Source organism: Xenopus tropicalis, chromosome 9 (assembly GCF_000004195.4).
Source record: "Xenopus tropicalis strain Nigerian chromosome 9, UCB_Xtro_10.0, whole genome shotgun sequence".
NCBI lineage: Eukaryota > Metazoa > Chordata > Amphibia > Anura > Pipidae > Xenopus > Xenopus tropicalis.
In genome coordinates, this window is record NC_030685.2 from 44,234,011 (window position 1) to 44,253,364 (window position 19,354).

General features: G+C 39.5%; 1 protein-coding gene across 2 annotated transcripts in view; it reads left to right on the forward strand.

The window, feature by feature from the left end:
• LOC100127805 (putative methyltransferase DDB_G0268948) overlaps positions 1-19,354 on the forward strand; it is a 111,382-nt gene that overhangs the window by 46,779 nt on the left and 45,249 nt on the right. For both annotated transcript variants that reach the window (XM_002937441.4, XM_031893494.1), the window contains exons 3-4: positions 8,961-9,121; positions 19,221-19,323. In XM_002937441.4, coding sequence (XP_002937487.2) covers positions 8,961-9,121; positions 19,221-19,323 — 264 coding nt within the window. The remainder of the gene's footprint in view (positions 1-8,960; positions 9,122-19,220; positions 19,324-19,354) is intronic.

Sequence of the window (19,354 nt, forward strand, 5' to 3'; positions counted from 1 at the left end):
GGGGCGGCGGTTTTATAAAGGCCAAGGTGGTGAACTATTGAACTATAAATACAACTACAACTAAATAAAAAAAAAAAAATTAAAAAAAAATTATTTTCCCCTTTATTGTGTGCCCCCCAAGTGATTGCACCCTAGGCAGGCGCCTACTCTGCCTACCCCTAGTTCCGGCCCTGAAGGTATTGTACCCTCGACAGAAGGTTACTATGTGAACAATTAATGTGATAGAAATGGGTGAGTGTGAAGTGCACATAACCAGGTGAACAAGAAGGACTAAAGGACCCAAAAAGTGAAATAAAAGGTAAAAAATTAAAATAATTAAGAATGGCAATAACCAAAATAACGTAGAGACCATAAATCTGGACATAAATCATAATTACTTGGAGGATGGAAAGACCAATATCAGTTATTAAGGATTAGAAATTAAGAAATCACAACAGAGAAAACATTTTTTAGTCATTAAATGTTAAAGGCCACAGTGTGGCAAGTCATTGCAAGACATTCAAGTACATCATGTTCCTTGTTTAGATGAAAATAGAGAGGCGAAGTAATTCATTTAGACCATGCGAGGCAACCGTGTCCAGTTTGAAGATCCATCTTGCCTCCACCTTGAGTAAGTCCAAAGCTCTATCCCCACCCCTTCTTGGTATGGGTACATGGTCGATCAGCATATGTCGGAATTGTGGAAGCGAGTGTTTAGCCATCAGAAAATGTTTAGCAACCGGTTGGTCAGCCGAACCCAAGGAGAGAGCTGAGCGCATAGCACATCTGTGGTTGTTGATTCTGTCTCTGTACGTGGTGGACACCTTTCCCACATACGCCAAACTGCAGGGGCACCAAGCCATGTACACAACATATTGACTGGTGCAGGTCAGTCGATGCCGGATTTTAAACCGTTGGCCAGTATGTGGATGTCTAAAGAAAGAACCCTGTACCATACCATTGCTTGTCTGACACCCAGTGCACTTAAAACATCCAGGTTTCTGTAGTTTGTTCAACCAGGTAGAGGGAGCTGGTGGAGGTTTTAATATGGGGAATCCAGAATAGGTAGAACTGTCTGTCTACTCCAAACTACCAAGTTGCAATGCTTTCTAAAGTTATTGGTTTTTATCATTTGTGAAATTTCTTAATAAACACTTCAAAGCTTCCAGTCTATAGTATCTTATCTCCCACATATCACCCTAAATATAAGGGGTCCATTGAACAGTTTAATGCCCAATATGTATATGTTTACCTAAGTATGTGGCATGTAGGGGCCCCAATGTGAACATACCCCCATATGATCTCTACCAGGTAGAGGGAGCTGGTGGAGGTTTTAATATGGGGAATCCAGAATAGGTAGAACTGTCTGTCTACTCCAAACTACCAAGTTGCAATGCTTTCTAAAGTTATTGGTTTTTATCATTTGTGAAATTTCTTAATAAACACTTCAAAGCTTCCAGTCTATAGTATCTTATCTCCCACATATCACCCTAAATATAAGGGGTCCATTGAACAGTTTAATGCCCAATATGTATATGTTTACCTAAGTATGTGGCATGTAGGGGCCCCAATGTGAACATACCCCCATATGATCTGTCATTTCAGCTTCTGCAAAATCAACACATTTACATCATTTTGTGTGGGATAAAGCTAGAAAAAAAAGAACACTCACCCCAGAAAGCCATATATTTTTGGAAAGTACAAATTCCCCCAAATCTAAAATGGGTACCCATGTCTTTCTACTCCAAAGTAGCAAGCCGAAAAGCTTTCCTAAATTTGGCAATTTTGAAAATATTTCTAAAAATCCTCTCAAAGCTTCCAGTTTGCAGCATCTTATCTCCCATGTATCATTAGGTACCACGGTAAAACACACTGAATTTGAACGCCAGGGGTCCAGTGAACAGTTTGATGCCAATATGTATAAGTTTACCTAAGTATGTGGCATGTAGGGGCCCCAATGTGAGCATACCTTATATTTTCTGCCATTTCTGTCATTTCAGCTTCTGCAAAATCAACACATTTACATCATTATATGTGGGATAAAGCTAGTAAAAAGTACACTCACCCCAGAGTGATTTTTATGACATTTCCAAAAATCACCTCAAAACTTCCAAGATAAAACACACTAAAAACACACTAAATTTGAACCCCAGAGGTCTACTGAACAGTTTGATGCCCACTGTACATAGGTTTATCAAAGCACATGGCACTTAGAGACCCCAAAATATACCTTGTGCATACTAATTTCATGGCTTACCTTTACCTAATTCATAACCACATGGCAGTTTTATGTGGGATAGAAACTGCAGAAATGTAGGGTGACCATATATTTTTGGAAAGTACACATTCTGACAAATCCAACATGGGTGAAGAGTCCTTTCTACACCAAAGTACCAATCTGCAAAGCTTTCCTAAATTTAGTGGTTTCTATGACATTTCAGAAAATCGCCTAAAAAAGGTTGCTGTATTTATCTCAAACAATTTCTTGCATACAAGGGCAAATGTCTCCATATAGGAACACCAGAGGTCCACTGAACAGTTTGATGTCCTATATGCATAGATTTACTGAACTATGTGGCATACAGGGGTACCCAAATAAAAATAGTGCATATGAATTTTCACAAATGACACTCTGGCTCGTGCAGTTTTTGCACCCGGTATGTGTATTATGTGCCATAGAACCCCCTAACCGTATGGAGACCCTAGAAAACCATATATTTTCCAAAAATACACATTCTGACAAAACAAAAATGGGTAAATACATCTTTCTACTGCAAACTACCAAACTACAAAGCTATGCTAAACAGAACAGTTTTTATAACATTTCTGAAAATAGTCACAAAGCTTGCATTTTGCCCCATTATGTACCCCCACATTTCATAACATACCAACATAAAACACTCTAAATATGAACACCAGGGGTCAACTGAACAGTTCGATGCCCAGTATGCATAGATTTACCAAACTATGTGGGGTACAGAGGAAGCCAAATTGAAATACAGCAGACAAAATGTCCATGTGCAAAGACAAGTAACAAAGAACAATGTGAAATGCAGTAAAATTGCTAAAATCCATGTTTTTTTTTTCCTAGTGATATCTGCAGTCAGAATCACAGTTTGAGTATTTTGGCTTGGGCAAATTAGTTTTACAGACAAAGTCAAGCAAACAACAACTATGCATAACTGAAAATGCAATAAAATGGCTACAAATGCAATAAAATGAATAAAAATGCACCAAAATCACAGAAAATTTAATAAAACCACAAAAATAATACACAAAAGGTATTGTGCAGTGCGGTTAGCAAATATGCTATCCACAATGGCAATAAAACATTTTTTTCAGGCAAGAAAAAAAATGATGCAATAAAAAAAAAAAATTACTAAATTGCAGTAAGTTTGTAAGTGTGTGTGTACACATGGCAAAATGTGTTTTGTGTGCATGTGTGCGACTGTGCAAGTAAGTGTTAGTGCTGCAAGTGCTGTGAATGTGTGAAACCCCCCAGCCCCCCCAAAATGTAATAAGTGTGTGATTGTGTGTGTATCTGGCACTAACCTGGGCACAAGCAGCTGGAGATCACAGGAGGGACACAGAAGATCACAGGCACAGCAGCTGCAGTCGGGTCCGGTGTGTGGGCGGTACAGGAAGTGAGGGGAGAGCTCAGGAAGGAATCTACGTGTCAGGCTTTTCCCATGGGGCCCCTGGGCGATCACGCCCCAGGGGCCACTATTTACCCCCCTCTGCTTGTTCCCTAGGGGTTTTTTTACCCCGCGCTCGCTCTCTGCTCTTAAGCAGCAAGCACGAAGAACGAGCGCAAGATAAAGAAAACATAGCTCCTACATGCTTGGCACTTAACATCTTTTTATGCCAGCTCGTAGGAGCTACGTCGTTGGCAGGGTAAGGGTTAATGAGTGCCCTGCTGTACTTTTTTTTTAAACCAAAAGGCATCATTAAATATTCATAATGTCCATCACAAGTATTAAAGGAAAACTATACCCCCAGAATGAATTCCATGAGATTGGTAACACCTCTACCTGGGCTGCTGCTGCTAGACCCCTGTCTCTGTGTGGCGTAGTGGAGGCATCAGAAGTGTTAGACTGGAAGGCCTCCAGCAGTTTGGACCACAGAGCCCTTTTCAAGTAACCCACCCTCCTTTTCCTTGTACTGTTGGTCAAGCATAGTGGCCACCCAGTAATCCTCCTGTTCTCTGATGAACCATATCCAGAGATTGCTCCAGAGGCATTTAGAAGAGGTGACCCTGACCAAACTCTTCTTGACTGCCCTCTAGATGCAGCAGGTCACAGAAGCATAACCTGCTCATCCAAAGCACAGGAGGACGAAGTGGCCATGTGGGGTTTGCCCTTAACCCCATGAGGCACCTCTAGCCTGAGGGGAGTGCCCCTGCCCGCACTCTCCCCAGCACCCCCCAGGGTGACCCAGTGCACAGTATAGGATTTATACTACCCCTGCCCATGCCTGCTGGTCCATGTGTCTGTGGTGGAGTGCACCCTGCTGCCATGATCCAGGGACACATTCTCCACCACCTACAGGTGGAGGGCAGGGATGGCCATCCTGGCAAAATAATGGCAGCTGGGGACCTGCCAGTTAGGGGCAGCGCAAGCCATCAGCTGTTGTTAGGGGGCTGCATCAACAAGCTGATAGAGAAGCAGCTGCACTGCCAGAAGCTTTGCTAGGCAGGCATTGACCCTCTGCACTTGAAAAAACCTGGTGCGGTTGCGCAGAAGGTGGCAGTGAGGAGGAAGAGACAGAGGGGGCTGCAGAAGAGGCAGAGCTGAACAGTGGCCAACTGTTGTGAGCCTCAGAATTCTCTTCCCTTGCTACAGGGATTGAGTAGCTGCCACCTCTTCCCTGAGGAATGGGAGGAGGTGGCCAGGAAGCACCACTGCCCCCCGGTGTCATTCCACTTTGGTGCTGCTCCCACGTCATCCTGTGATGTGACGACATTTCATATGGGAACTTAAAGCTGATGCTCCGATATGTGACCCTGCCTGCCCCCTACAAACTTTCTGCCAGCGGAGCTGGCACACTGCTTCCGACTCTGGCATGTGAAAAATGCCCACACTGCTGAAGTGCAGGCCACCACCTTGCCTGCTGCGATCCAAAGACTGATGGTCCCTGCCCATATGCCCACAGCTTTTGGACCCAGGTGCAGTGCTGCCCTGTTGCCTGGTCCCCCAGCAGTGGTTGGTGGGGTCTTCTGCTTCTGTGGGGCCAGCTCTTCATCAACATCAGTAAAAGTACAGGAAAAGTTGCTGTACCGTGCTAGCCAGTCAAAATGTTACAGGGCAACCCTTTTGAAATTGATACCTTTATTGGCTAACTAAGATATAGCAAGCTTTCAGAATATTTTAGTTCCTTTTTCAAGCAGATTACAATGAAGCTGTGGTGCTCTCTGATATACATACAACATTCAGCTCATAGATCAAATAACCAGAAAAAAGAAATACCCATCTGTGTGCGATGTTTGTATTTCTGGCTTGGTGCAGGCAGTTCTTAATCTACATAATTCACCATAAATCCAAGACCCAGGTTCAGTCCCTTACATAGTTACATTTGGTTGGGGATTGTATGCGACCACTAGAGGAACCAGATTTATCTCTGTTTTTTTCTGTATTGTAGAAGTAGATTTCTGGGAACCCTGGTGGCTATATGAATGTATTGATCCACAATCCTTGGGTTGTAGCCCCTGTTAATGAAGTCTGCTTTGTGTGTTTTTAGGTGTAGATGATGGAGTGTTTAGTGTGGTCAGAGTGAAAGCGTTTATACATTAGATATGATGATTTGTCACTTGGCTTCCGATATATGGTGGTTTGTATAGTAGAAAGTAAATTTGAGTAGGGGAGTAGTTTAGTTTCAAATTGATAGTTATGAAATTGTTTGTGAAACTGAATGAATTCTTGTTCAGTACCTGTCCAGATTATGAATATATCAAAGGCTTGGTGTAACAGGTGGAGAGGAAGTCCTCTACTAGTTTAGCCATGAAAAGGCATACTGGGGTGCAAAGCATGTACCCATACTGCATGAGATGGTAGACTATCCTTTTCCAGAAATTCTTTGCAGGCAGCTGTACCATCTTTATGTGGAATGTTTGTATAAAATGACATCAATTGTTGCCAACATGGTACCCTCTGGAAGTGGTCCTATACCTGCAAGTTTGTTTAGCAGATCCATTGTATCTTATTAATAGTTTGTTGTACGCGTTACAAAAGGTTTCAAGATCTACTTGATCCAGCCTGATATGCCCTTTGTCAGAGTGCCAATCCCAAATACTATAGGCCGTCCAGGGTTGCCTTCTTTGTGTGTTTTAGGAAGCATATAGAGGATTACAGTTTTGGGAGTTTCTGTTATCAAATCCCCAACTAAAGACCCTCAGAAAAATAGCCAAGTATCTACAGTGTACACTTCATAAGGATATGAGGCTCCAAAGAATATCCCAAGACCCACCACCTATAGCATTCAGGCTGCCCCCAAAATTAAAAAGTCTAATAACAAGAAGCACCCTTATACACCCAACAAAAATGGAACAAAAAACAATGAAAAACCTGCCCACACATCTTGAGACTGGTCAAAGCCTGAGAGAGAGAGAAATACAAACCACCACTTTAGGATACCATTCCAACAGTCCTCACCATCAAAAAAATTATTTAAGAATCTTTAATACAGAGAATGAAAGAAAGGTATGGGAAAACAAATAAAAAGGGACTGAACCTGGGCCTTGGATTTATGGTAAATTATGTAGATTAAGAACTGCCTGCTCCAAGCCAGAAATACAAACACAAATCTGTAGAGACACTGGACCAATTGATCACATGGAATTACTTCACACTTCAGTAATTTACCCTAATTTGTATGCAGCCACTTTGATCCACATTATCGTGTACCTTATCTGTTTGTCCCTTGCAGGTCCCCTTATATATGACTTCACACCTCGCACACAGATGGATAATCCTTTTTTTCTGGTTATTTGATTTATGAGCTGAATGTTGTATATATACAGTATATATATATATATATATATATATATATATATATATATATATATATATATATATATTATATATATATATATATATATATATATATATATATATATATATAAATAAGAGAGAAAAACTGCTTAATTGTAATCAACTTGAAAAAGGAACTAAAATATTCTTAAAGCTTGCTATGGTTATCTTAGTTAGCCAATAAAGGCATCACCTTTATAGCACTTTTGTTTTTTTGTTTTTTTTTTTTGTATTTCAACACATCTTTATTGAATAGCACACAATGTAGTTACAGCATTATTGTCGTAATGATAAGAGCATATGTTTACCATCAAATGTTCTTAGTTATAAACAATAAGTGGTATAGGGTAATAAAAGAGGGGAAGAGAAGTAGGCCAATGAAGAAGGGGAGACAGAAGAACCAAAGACCATCAGAAGGCCAAGTTCGGGAAGGATCAAGGAGGAAGGATAGAAGAGGGAGAGGAGAGAAGAGGGGACAGCACTTTTGTTTTTTATTTCAAAAGGGTTGCCCTGTAACATCATCAACAACACACATTTTCCCCTCTGAACTGCTGCGGTTATCCTCCTAAGCTGGCACCCAGGGTCTGTCCCCATCATCCTTAAAATCCTCCCCCAGACCAGACCCTGCATTGTATGTGGCATCCACACTCCAGCAACCTGCTGCCCTGCTATTAGGGGACCCTGCCTAACAACCCCTACTGCTGATGTGGTGGGCTGTGCCACATACTCCTCTTCCTCAGAGAGGAATGCGCCCCCCATACCTGTCTGCTACTCAAAAAGGTCCTGGGTGTCTGGGCCCAAGTCCATTTCAGCATCAAATAATAAGGGGGATGGGGTTCTCCAAGCACTGAGCTGGCAGGTGACACCACCTCCTGCCATTCACTTGTGCCTGCAGTAGATGAGGTAGCTTGGGTGAGCCAGTCTATGACTGCCTCTGCCTGCAGTGACTGGATAGGTAGTGGAGTGGTGTTAAAAAAAAGTCCTGCAAGTGCAGTTGCACCACTGCTGTTCTACATTGCCCATACTGGACATAGCATGTGAGCTGGGCTCTTGTGGGATATCTTATGCAGCATGCCCACAGCCAGCATCATGGCCTCTCCCACCCTCACCGCCCATCCCACACTTACCTCCCCTCTCCCACGGCCCTTGATATTGGACCGCACCTAAACAAAATAAGGGGGTTTTAGATATTTGGAAGAAGGTATGGATAAATAAATGACTACACTAAACCCCTCAGTAGCAGTGTGCACCCGCAAGGGACACACAAACAGACAAAGACAAACAAGAGTAGCCCTAACAAGGGCTCTTGGGTCTCACGGGGAAGCAGGCAAGCAGAAGAGTGAAAGTAGTAAACTGAAATCCACAACTTCCACTTGCACTGACTCAGATAGCTAACTCCAACAACATCTACTTTAGCTCAATAAAACAAAGTAACACACTCCTAGCTCCTACACTATCCACAAGCAACAACGCACGAGTAATGGCCGCCTCTGCATCTCCTTATATAGGCAGTGGGAGGGATCAGATCCAATTGGCTGACGTAAAAGGAAAGGGGAAGGCTAAAATGACGTGTCCGTTTGTTACAAAATATTTTGGCGTGGTAGGCGAAACAAGCCAAATGGCAAATTTTTGACAATATAAATTTCACCATCGACGAAACTAACAAGTTTGCCACGAATCTAACCATGGTGATTTTTTTTGATCATCACTAGTTATTTATAATGCAGGATACAGAGGCCAAAAAAAAGGAGGGGGAGGTACATAGGTGGTATGGACAGGGCTCTGCCGCACCTCCTATTATTGCTCTCTGCACCAATCCCTGGATTTTTGCCCAGTAAGTGGCCACTAAGGAATTGTGCAATTGCAATTGAGCCCTTGTGCTTTGTGGTCAACTCATAAAATCAATGATATAAATATTTCCACAAAAGGTCTTACAACTTTTATTTTCTTTTACAGCTAAAAAAGCCATTTGGACTTGCAGTAGATGTTGGTTGTGGAACAGGGCAAACTTCCAGATCTCTGGTTCCTTATTTTCAAAAGGTTTTGGGGACAGATATAAGTGAAGCCCAAATAGAACAGGCCAATCATGCAGATGGTTTTCCAAACTTGGTCTACAGGTAAGTTCCATGAAAAATATGTTTGATCATTGATATTTGTGATGTAATTTGGGGGGCAGCATGTACCAGATGGACTTAAATTTTAAAGCAATCAGTCCCTTAACATGAGGCACTTCTGTGTCTTCAGTCAATATTGTATGACTATTGTACAATTTGTTTCACTAAATCCACAGGCAATTTTGAAAGACTGCACATTAACTTTTCATTGTGTGTAACTCTGTGTCTCTCATACATGTAAAGATATTACTTTACTAAACAACTAACTTTAGTGTGATCTGACAGAATTGCCGAATTATGAGTTTGGTGTACACTGAACAATCCTACATCTGGTGATCTTTTTTTTTTTTTTTTCCAACATTGGCCAGAAAATTGATGGCAGGTTTTAAAATCTTCAGGACAGATTTCAATCACTATTGGATCTATTTGGAAACTGCACTTGTACCGACAATTTTTGGTACAAAGTTCATTTCAATAAATTACAGCAGTAAGGGTTTAACTCTTTATGTAAAGCGGCAGCTCCTTTCACACAGATAAGAGACAGGTACACAGAATATAAAACTGAAATCTGATGTGGTTGTTTGTCTGTAAGTATTCTATTTTCTTCATTTCTTATCTTTTTGAAGGGCAAACTGTCAAATGTGACTATTGTTGTACAACCTATGTTTAAATAATTTGTCATTATTCATCTTACATGTTTAATGCAAAACATCAATAAAATGTTTTAAAAAAGAAAAAAGAAAATCTGATGTGGTAATTTATATTGGGTTAATTTATTTTATTTTGATTTATTGTATTTATTTTATTATTATAATAATTTATTAGTATTTATTTGTTATATTTGTTATTTATTTAATTATTTATTTAGTTAATTTATTTTAGTAGATTTAGTTTGGGTAATTTAGTTCAGTATTAGTTACCACACCCCCAACGTATTGTATTCTGTACTTGAATACTACTACTCAGTCTTGAGGATACAGACATTTGACTCATCATAATCATGTATATTACCATTGGGCTGAGATTATAATGCCCTTATATAAACAACATGCTGAATAATGAAATATGATCTCCCCTTCCACCCTTTTTTTTCCCTCCCTTTTTCTCTTCCTCCTCAACTACATCTTTGTGTTTATGCAATTTACATTTTAATGACTTACAACCACTCTCTTTTCATTTTGTAAAATACATATAACTTTATAAGGATTGTATTGTAGATATGTTACTCTTTTATGTTCTTCCTAGTTTGGTTTAAAGTTAGAATTAATTATAGTTGAGTTTTGCATTACTAGACATCAATTCTATGCTGGATGCTGATTGATATTTTCTTACCCCTCCCCATTCCCTGCCCTTTTTTTATTTTTATTTTTTATGTGATTTATATCCCCATGGCCTAAGGCCTTCGTGCCAGTAAGCAAGAGCCCCCCTGGCCTTTTGAAAACATATACCTAATACCTGACCCCTCCACTACTTATACCTGAATAGTTCCTACAGGTACAGTGCCACCAGTCTACACCTAGTAGTGGCATAATTTAGTTTTTCCCTATTCCTTCTCTTTTCTTTTACATTTTACCTCCCTTTCCTATACTTTGGTCTCTTCCCTTATTCACAGTGCTATGTCTATACAAACACCTTGTTGTTTTTTTGTTTGATGTTTGTTTTATTCTTTCTTCACTTCCCCCCTTTCCTTTACACCAACCATCTATGGCTCCTACATTAGCAATACGCTGGACATGTTCAGTGTTATCAGTATTAATGCTAATGGTCTAAATCCACCTCAGAAACAAATCCTACTTTCATCTGATCTTCAGAAAGCCAATGTAGCCTTTATGTAAGAAATACACGTTAAAGAGGGATTAGTACCTTAATGGAATAACAAACACTTCCCAGATATCTATACAAGTACTGTAAACTACAATCTGCTGTACTGCTGAGTACGAGGAGTAGTGATAATTTTTACTCGTAACTTTGGATTCACTGTAATAGAAAGAAAAAGTGATACATCTGGTAGTTTCCTTTTTTTATTTTAACCTTTTTACTGCCAACGACGTATGGGATACGTTGTGGCAGAAAAAGGGCTTAAATGCCAACGACGTGTCCCATACATCGTTGGCATTTAAAGGCTTCTCTCTGCAGCGGCGGCATGTGCCAGGGGGGCTGTCATGTGGGTCCTGCAATGCAATCATCGCAGGACCATCCTGGAAGCAGCAGACACGATTGCATCGCGTCTGCTGCTTCCTACTTCCCCCCAATGCCGCCGCCCACTGGAGCCTGGAGGACAGAGGCGATCGGGTGCTTCAAGACAGGTAAGGTGTTTTTTGCACTTACATACATTTATACACATTTACACACACTTACAGCACACAATTTAGCAGGGTTTTTTTTGTTTGTATGTTTGTTTGTTTTTTCATTTTTCACACTTTTATACACTTATTTACACTCATATACACACTTACACACTGTCACACAACTTTTACACATGTACACACATGTATACACAAACACTTTGTTTTTGTTTATGTTACTATGTTACTATGTGACTTATTTTGTTGTTTCACTGATTTGCACTGATTTTTGTGGTTTTATCACATTGTATCCCTGTATAAGTGTTCCTAATGTGTTTTTAGCATAGCTTTGCCAGGTGTAACTTGGTGTACAAAAATAACTTTACCTATTTTGAATTCATCAGAATGTGTACTTTCCAAAAATATATGGTTTTCTGGGGGTCTGTGTATAGTTAGGGGGGGTTACTGCACATAATACGCTGTCAGGGGGCTCTGTGCAAAAGCTGAGTTGGCAGGCAAGAAATCCATATGTGCTATTTTCATTTGGGGTCAGTACTTACCGCAGAATTTGGTATATCTATGCATATTGGGCATCAAACTGTTCAGTAGACCATAGGTGTTCCTATTTGGGTGATTTGCCTTTGTACGCAAGAAATTGTGTGAGATAAATGCAGCAAATTGCAACATTTTTAGGCGATTTTCTGAAATGTCATAAAAACCAATAACTTTAGGAAAGCTCTGCAGATTGGTACTTTGGTGTAGAAAGGACTCTTTACCCTTGTTGGATTTGTCCGAATGTGTACTTTCCAAAAATATATGGTTTTGTGGGGGTCTCTGTATAGTTAGGGGAAGTTTTGGCACATAATACACTGACAGGGGGCTCTGTGTGCAAAAGCTGAGCTGGCAGGCGAGAAATCCTTACGCGCTATTTTCATTTTGGGTTCAGTACATACCACAGACTTTGGTATATCTATGCATATTGGGCATCAAACTGTTCAGTAGACCTTAGGTGTTCCTATTCGGGGTGATTTGCCTTTATCTGATCTTTATCAAGAAATTGTGAGAGATAAATGCGGCAAATTGCAACATTTTTATGCGATTTTATAAATGTCATATAAATCTGCAAACTTAGGAAAGCTTTACAGCTTGGTACTTTGGAGCAAAAAGAAATGTTTACCCATTATAGATTTGGGGGGATGTGTACGTTCCAAAAATATATGGCTTTCTGGGGTGAGTGTACTTTTTTTGTAGCATTATCCCACATAAAGGATGTAAATGTGTTGATTTTGCAGGAGCTGAAATGATAGATCATATGGGGGTATGTTCCCATTGGGGCCCCTACATGCCACATACTTAAGGTGGCCACACATGTGGCGATCTGACGAAGATCGTCAGATCCGCCCCTAAACTTCAGGGCTGAAACAGGCTGATAAGGAGGTAGAAACAAAAGGATTTCTACCTCCTTCTGCCAATTCAGCACTGAACGCAGATTTTGGTCAGTCGCCTTCAGTGGCGCCCGATCAAAATATTTTAACTGGCCCGATCGCCGAGTCGACCGATATCAGCAGCTTCCTGCGATATCAGTCGACTCGCCGACTTGCAATACACACACCAAATATCGTACGAAACGAGGTTTTGTACGATATTATCGGTGTGTGTATGGCCAGCTTTAGGTAAACCTATACATATTGGGCATCAAACTGTTCAGTGGACCCCTGGTGTTCAAATTTAGGGTGTTTTATCTCGGTACCTAACACTACGTGGGAGATAAGATGCTGCAAAGTGGAAGCTTTGAGGGGATTTTTGGAAATGTCATCAAAATTGCTAAATTTAGAAAAGCTGTGTGGCTTGGTACTTTGGAGTAGAAAGACATGGGTACCCATTTTATATTCGGGGGAATGTGTACTTTCCAAAAATATATGACTGCTGGTTTGAAAGAGGTGTAAAAGAGGCCATTCATGTCAAAGTGGAGAAACCATCCCTTAACAGAGGCGGGGGACTTCGACACCATCTGTCTGCTACATACAATGCTGTTCTAACATCTGTACCCCGGCAGTTTTTTAAGAACTCTTCACACATCCATTCATGCAACTCTAACAAGTAACACCTGTTTGAAGAGTTGCATGATACTTTGGTAATCCTTTCAAAGTAACTCCACAGCATTCACACCTCCGTGAGTTTCAGATGTCACCTTTCTGAAGAGTTACATAGTGCCATTGTGATTGGATTAGTGGAAGAGTATATATGCTGAGGACTTCCCATACCAGTCAGTTGAACTGAAGAAGCTGCTCGGATGAGTAGTGAAACGTCTTCAATGATTACCAAACAAGTCCAGTTGCTTTAAATTTATTTATACTAGATATGTACTTTTCTATAATTACAGCCTGCCTCAAGTAGGTGTTATTTTTCGCAGACAAATGCAATATTTAGCGTGCCTAAGTGTTTGTGAATCATGCGTTATTATTATTTCTGTGCGCTAATTAACGCAATGCGGTTGCACGCTAATTAACGCACGCGATATGTGACTTAACGCATGCGATAATACTTAATATGCGTTTTTTCGCGTCTATTTTAGTTTAAAAAAGCATACAAGCAGCGTTATGGCACTTTAATGAACCAACCCTGAGGTGGGGTAGCAGGGGTAGTCTGATTGTCAGTTTTATTACACAGCCTCTATACTTGGACACATCATTGATTGGTCCCACCACATTGATTCTAAATTATGGGTTGAGATAGAACAACAAGCAACCTTCAGCTACTACACTTACCTTGGCTAGACAAAAGACATAGATGAGTCAGATTTACAGACCATCCACTGCTCACTCATACTCTCTTGGTGTGGGATAATTGCCATCTACGATATAAACTTACTCATGTGCCGCTTTTGCAGAGAGTTTTTAGCAATGACAACACCCTGGGCAACTAGCCAGGGAGGCTGTCATGTCGGTCCTGCAATGCGATCATCGCAGGAGCGATCCCCTCAAGCAGCAGACGCGATCGCATACATGCTAATGGTATATTATCAGACTACATTGATATTCAAAATGGCACATGACAAGGATGTCCTTTGTTATCCACACTATGACTTTCTGCATGGCTTTCTGGGGTGAGTGTACTTTTTTGTAGCAATATCCCAAACTTCTGTTCTTTCCAGAAATGTATAATTTTCTGGCATAAACCTTCTGTTAGTGGAATTTTTGGCCTTGAAATCTAAAGTATGCAGCTTTCTGAAGCAGTGCTTTGGAAATTTGGTAGTGTACTTCTGGCAGTTTTGACCTATACAAGTGAGAAATCTCCATAAGACTTTCCAAGTCTTTCCAAGTTGTATTTCCGTGCATCAAATAATTTTTGTTTCTGCTATCTGGTATATAATGGAAAATTTGTTTTTTTTCTTTCTGGGGTGAGTGTACTTTTATATAGCATTATCCCACATAAAGGATGTAAATGTGTTGATTTTGCAGGAGCTGAAATGAAAGATCATATGGGGGTATGTTCACATTGGGGCCCCTACATGCCACATACTTAGGGAAACCTATACATATTGGGCATCAAACTGTTCAGTGGACCCCTGGCATTCATATTTAGGGTGTTTTATCTTGGTACCTAATGCTATGTGGAGATAAGATGCTGCAAAGTGGAAGCTTTGAGGGGATTTTTGGAAATGTCATCAAAATTGCTAACTTTAGAAAAGCTTTTTGGCTTTGTACTTTGGAGTAGAAAGACATGGGTACCCATTTGACATTCGGTGGAATGTGTACTTTCCAAAAATGTATGACTTTCTGTGGTGAGCATACTTTTTACTAGCTTTATCCCACATATAATGATGTAAATGTGTTGATTTTGCTGGAGCTAAAATGACAGAAATAATAGATCATATGGGGGTATGTTCAAATTGGGGCTCCTACATGCCACATACTTAGGTAAACCTATACATATTGGGCATCAAACTGTTCAGTGGACCCCTGGCATTCATATTTAGGGTGGTTATTTTATTTGGTTACTTTATGACCTGTAGGAGATAGGATACTATAGACTGGAAGCTTTAAAGCAATTTTTCAAAACATTTCACAAATTTTGATAATAACTTTAGCAAAGCATTGCGACTTGAAATTTGGTAGTGTACTGCTGGGAGTTTTTGACCTATACAATGAGAAATCTCCATAAAACGATATATATTTGGTATTGGCATATTCAGGAGACATGGGACTTTTCAAATCAGTTGTATTTTCGTGCATAAAATAATTTTTGTTTCTAGTATGTGTGTTTATATTATGGAAAATTAGATTTTTTTTTTTGCATTTTTAGACATTTAGAAGCCTATATCTTGTTACAGAATTGGAATTACACAAAAATTCTACCATATTTTGAAAGCTTAGGTTGTTCTGAAAAAAACAATATATTGTTTTCCTGGTAAACTAAAAGTCCCCCTGGGGAAAGGCCCCTAAAGTGAAACAGTGCAAAATGTTCAAAAACTGTCTGGCAATACAAGTTCCGCTTTGACCACAACAGCTGGCAGTAAAAGGGTTAAAAGCCTGAAATGAAATACATGTTTATTATATGTATATGGATATTTACAATGCTTTTCCTTTGGCTTGTTATTCTATTTTTCTCTGCATTTTAAGAATCAATTAAAATCATAATAAAAAAATAAAGAGTACACTATGATGTGCAAGTAGATGGATCTATACCCTACAAACCTTTACTCCAATAGGGTTAAATATTAATACAAACCTTTTTTTTTTTTTTAACTGACAGTTTTTAATATTCCATCATATAACACCCACATGTCAAGCTTTTGAGCATGTCTTGATTGAGATTAATGTCGCAACAAAGGCCTAAATAATGAAATATTATTATTGGCTTTATGTTTTTGAGAAAGCAAAAATGCTAGGAAAAAAAAGAAAGCAGTTAAGAGAAAGAAATGGGGTAAATCTAAGATAGAGAGCAAAAAAGAACAAGAACAAAGAAGGCATAAAAATAGTCATGCTGCTTCAATTATATGGACAACTAATAGTTTTTGATGATACTTTAAAAGGTTCAAGTCCAAGTTTAGAAGCACCGTTGACACTGATTTGGGTACTAAGCAGTCTATATTGTTATTTATTAACACTTGGGTCCAAAAGGGTATTAATTTAGAACAATTCCACCATATGTGAACCTTCCTGTCCACACTTTCTCCAACACTCCGTAGAAGTTGTTTGAGGATAAATGTTATAAACTCTTGTAGGGAGTAAGTACCAACGGTTTAATGCTTTTTTCAAATAAGCTGGCAATTTAGTTGTTGCAGTAATCAGATTAAAAGCACAGTTCCAGTCTATCAAGTCTATTGGGGTGGTGTAATCTTTTTCCCAAGCAGTTATATCAGCTTCTGGAGGTTTATTGGATAAGTCAGGAGAGTACAGCTGAAATACTAATTAATAGATTACATAGGGTAACTGGAGCACATCCTAACAAGTCAAAAGTGTGCCTTTCATTATTTTACAACTAAGGAGAAGATACTCTTAAAGGCCAGAGAAATCAAAGCTGTACAGGTAGAAGGTGATACTATTGAAATCCTTGCAGACCTAAATCCATCAAGACCTGGATCCCTAGAACTAACACGAACAAAGGGAAACTACTAACAACCTACTACAAGTCTTATGATTTCACTGGGGTACCCTGGAGGCCCCTAAACAATAATCAAGGGAGGAACTTTGCACTTTTTTTTAATGTGTCCCGCTGGCCCAGTCCGACCCTGTAAAAAACCAGGACATCTGCAATGATGTGCTTAGGGCAGATAGGGCAAAGATAACATCAGTACTAGAAGACAATTTTTGGTGACATCCAAAGGCAGCATATCACTAGAACAACAAAATATCGGTAAAGCATTGGAAAAGAAATGTTGTGGTTTGGGGCTGTTTGCTGTATCAGGGTGTGGTCAGCTTACTATCATAAACTATATATTCTGACTCCAGTAAGTTGTAGCAAGAAGAAATTGTCCACATCCTTTTCTTTACTGTACTTCTTCCTGAGCTTTACCATGCTTCCTAAGTTTAGACTGTCAGCATCAACTTGAAATAGTTTTGCTACATCTCTCACTTTATGGCCAATATCACCTGACTTTGAACTTATGAACCATTTAAAATCAACATACTGAGAGCACATGCGCACCATGACTGGGTAAAGACGTATTTCGCCTGAGCTCTGGATATATCTGGATATCTGAAGCTATACTGGATATATACACCTTCTGTGGGATGCACCTCCCCCCACCCTATATTATCCCTAAACGTTCCATATGTTTCCCATAGTGTAATTACATTCCAGACTTAAGGAACAATGGAGTATGTGAAGGTATGGCATGAATGGCAAGTTAATTGCACACTAGAAACGCTTTGCGGACTAACCCATTCAGGCCTGAAATATAACAAATGTTTTAATACCCAGTATTTGACACCTGGTAAGTATTGGTCTTCTTTAGCCAATTACAATTCTTGAAGAAGATTACTCAGTTATTGGAATTTAAGGTTATCATTTAATCTTTTGAACAAAGCATTTTCTATAGCTTCTGAGTTGTCATATGTCTTCTCTAAATTTTCTCAAGCAGCATTGAGGACTGCTGTCATAGTTATGCACATGTCCTTTCTAATTTTCATGTTTTAGAAAACTGAGAGCCTAACCATTTTACCAATAGGTCAAGTTCTTCTTTTGTGGGGATAACTTAGCCTTCTATTATTTGAATGTTGACCTCCAAGCTCAGTAGTTTTTAGGACGATCATCAAAGTTTGTAGATCAGGTGTTTATAAGCTCATAGTGGAACAGGTATTTGACAAAATAAGACTTTTCTGACCTTTCCATCTTAATGACCTGAGGAGTGTGTTGCAGCCTCATATCTAGTATTGTTACACTAGAGGTTACAGGAATGTATGGAGGTACAAATGCATTCAGTCCTAGAGGATGTTGAATGAGTGATGTTGTTACTTGTTGCTGTGAGGGAGCCATATAATGTAGAAGATTTTGTGCCAGGGAAAAAGGCTTTGTATCATGTTATGTATCCAAACTTGTGATGCCAGTATGTTGTTGTACACCAGTCTGTAGCTGTGTGGGTTGAGCACTGTAAAGGGTTCTAGCATATGCTAATTAGGGTTTAAATTTAGGGGAGGACATTTTTTCGCTGCACGGCAAATTTTAACCCTTCACGATCCTAATTAGCATATGCTAATAAGGATTTGGATTCGGTTCGGGATTCGGCAGAATCCATCAGGGTGGGTTCAGGGGTTCGGCAGAACCAAAAAAATGAAGGTTCAGTGCATCCCTAATAATTACGTCAAGTGCAATTTCACATTTTTGCTCATTTGTTTAAAAATGCAAGATCAGACAATGTTTGAAAACTGTCAAAAGCATTTCAGAGCATCATTTAGCTCAATGGAATTATCAGAAGTTGCATTAAAAAGCAACATACGATGCACATTCATGTTCCAAACTTCATCCAGCTTCCCCAAAAGTAAAGCCTTTTTAGTCTCATAATTTTCTTTTGCAGATGTTGGTTAGCAAGTTAAACCTTGTGCACTAAAAGAATGTAACGCTAGATGGCATGTGAAGTATACAAACAGAGTAAGCTATCAAATATATATGAAAAACTATATATGATCAAGGGGCAGCACACTCCAATTATCTGTTAAAATCCAACAAAAAGTGGATCTTGCAACATGAAATCCTAAATCTAAACATCCCTCTAAACATTCCATATGGAAGGCAGTGTAAACAAAAATATATTTAAAACTCACACTAAATCATATATGAATGCAATTTAAGCTAACAATTTATATGTTTTGCAGAGTTTCTGCAGCAGAGGAAATTCCAGCAGAGAATGCATCTGTAGATCTAATAACTGCGTGTGCTGCTGTCCACTGGTTTGATATTGAAAAGTTTCTAAAAGAGGTAATTAAGAAACTTTTTTTTATTGTAATAG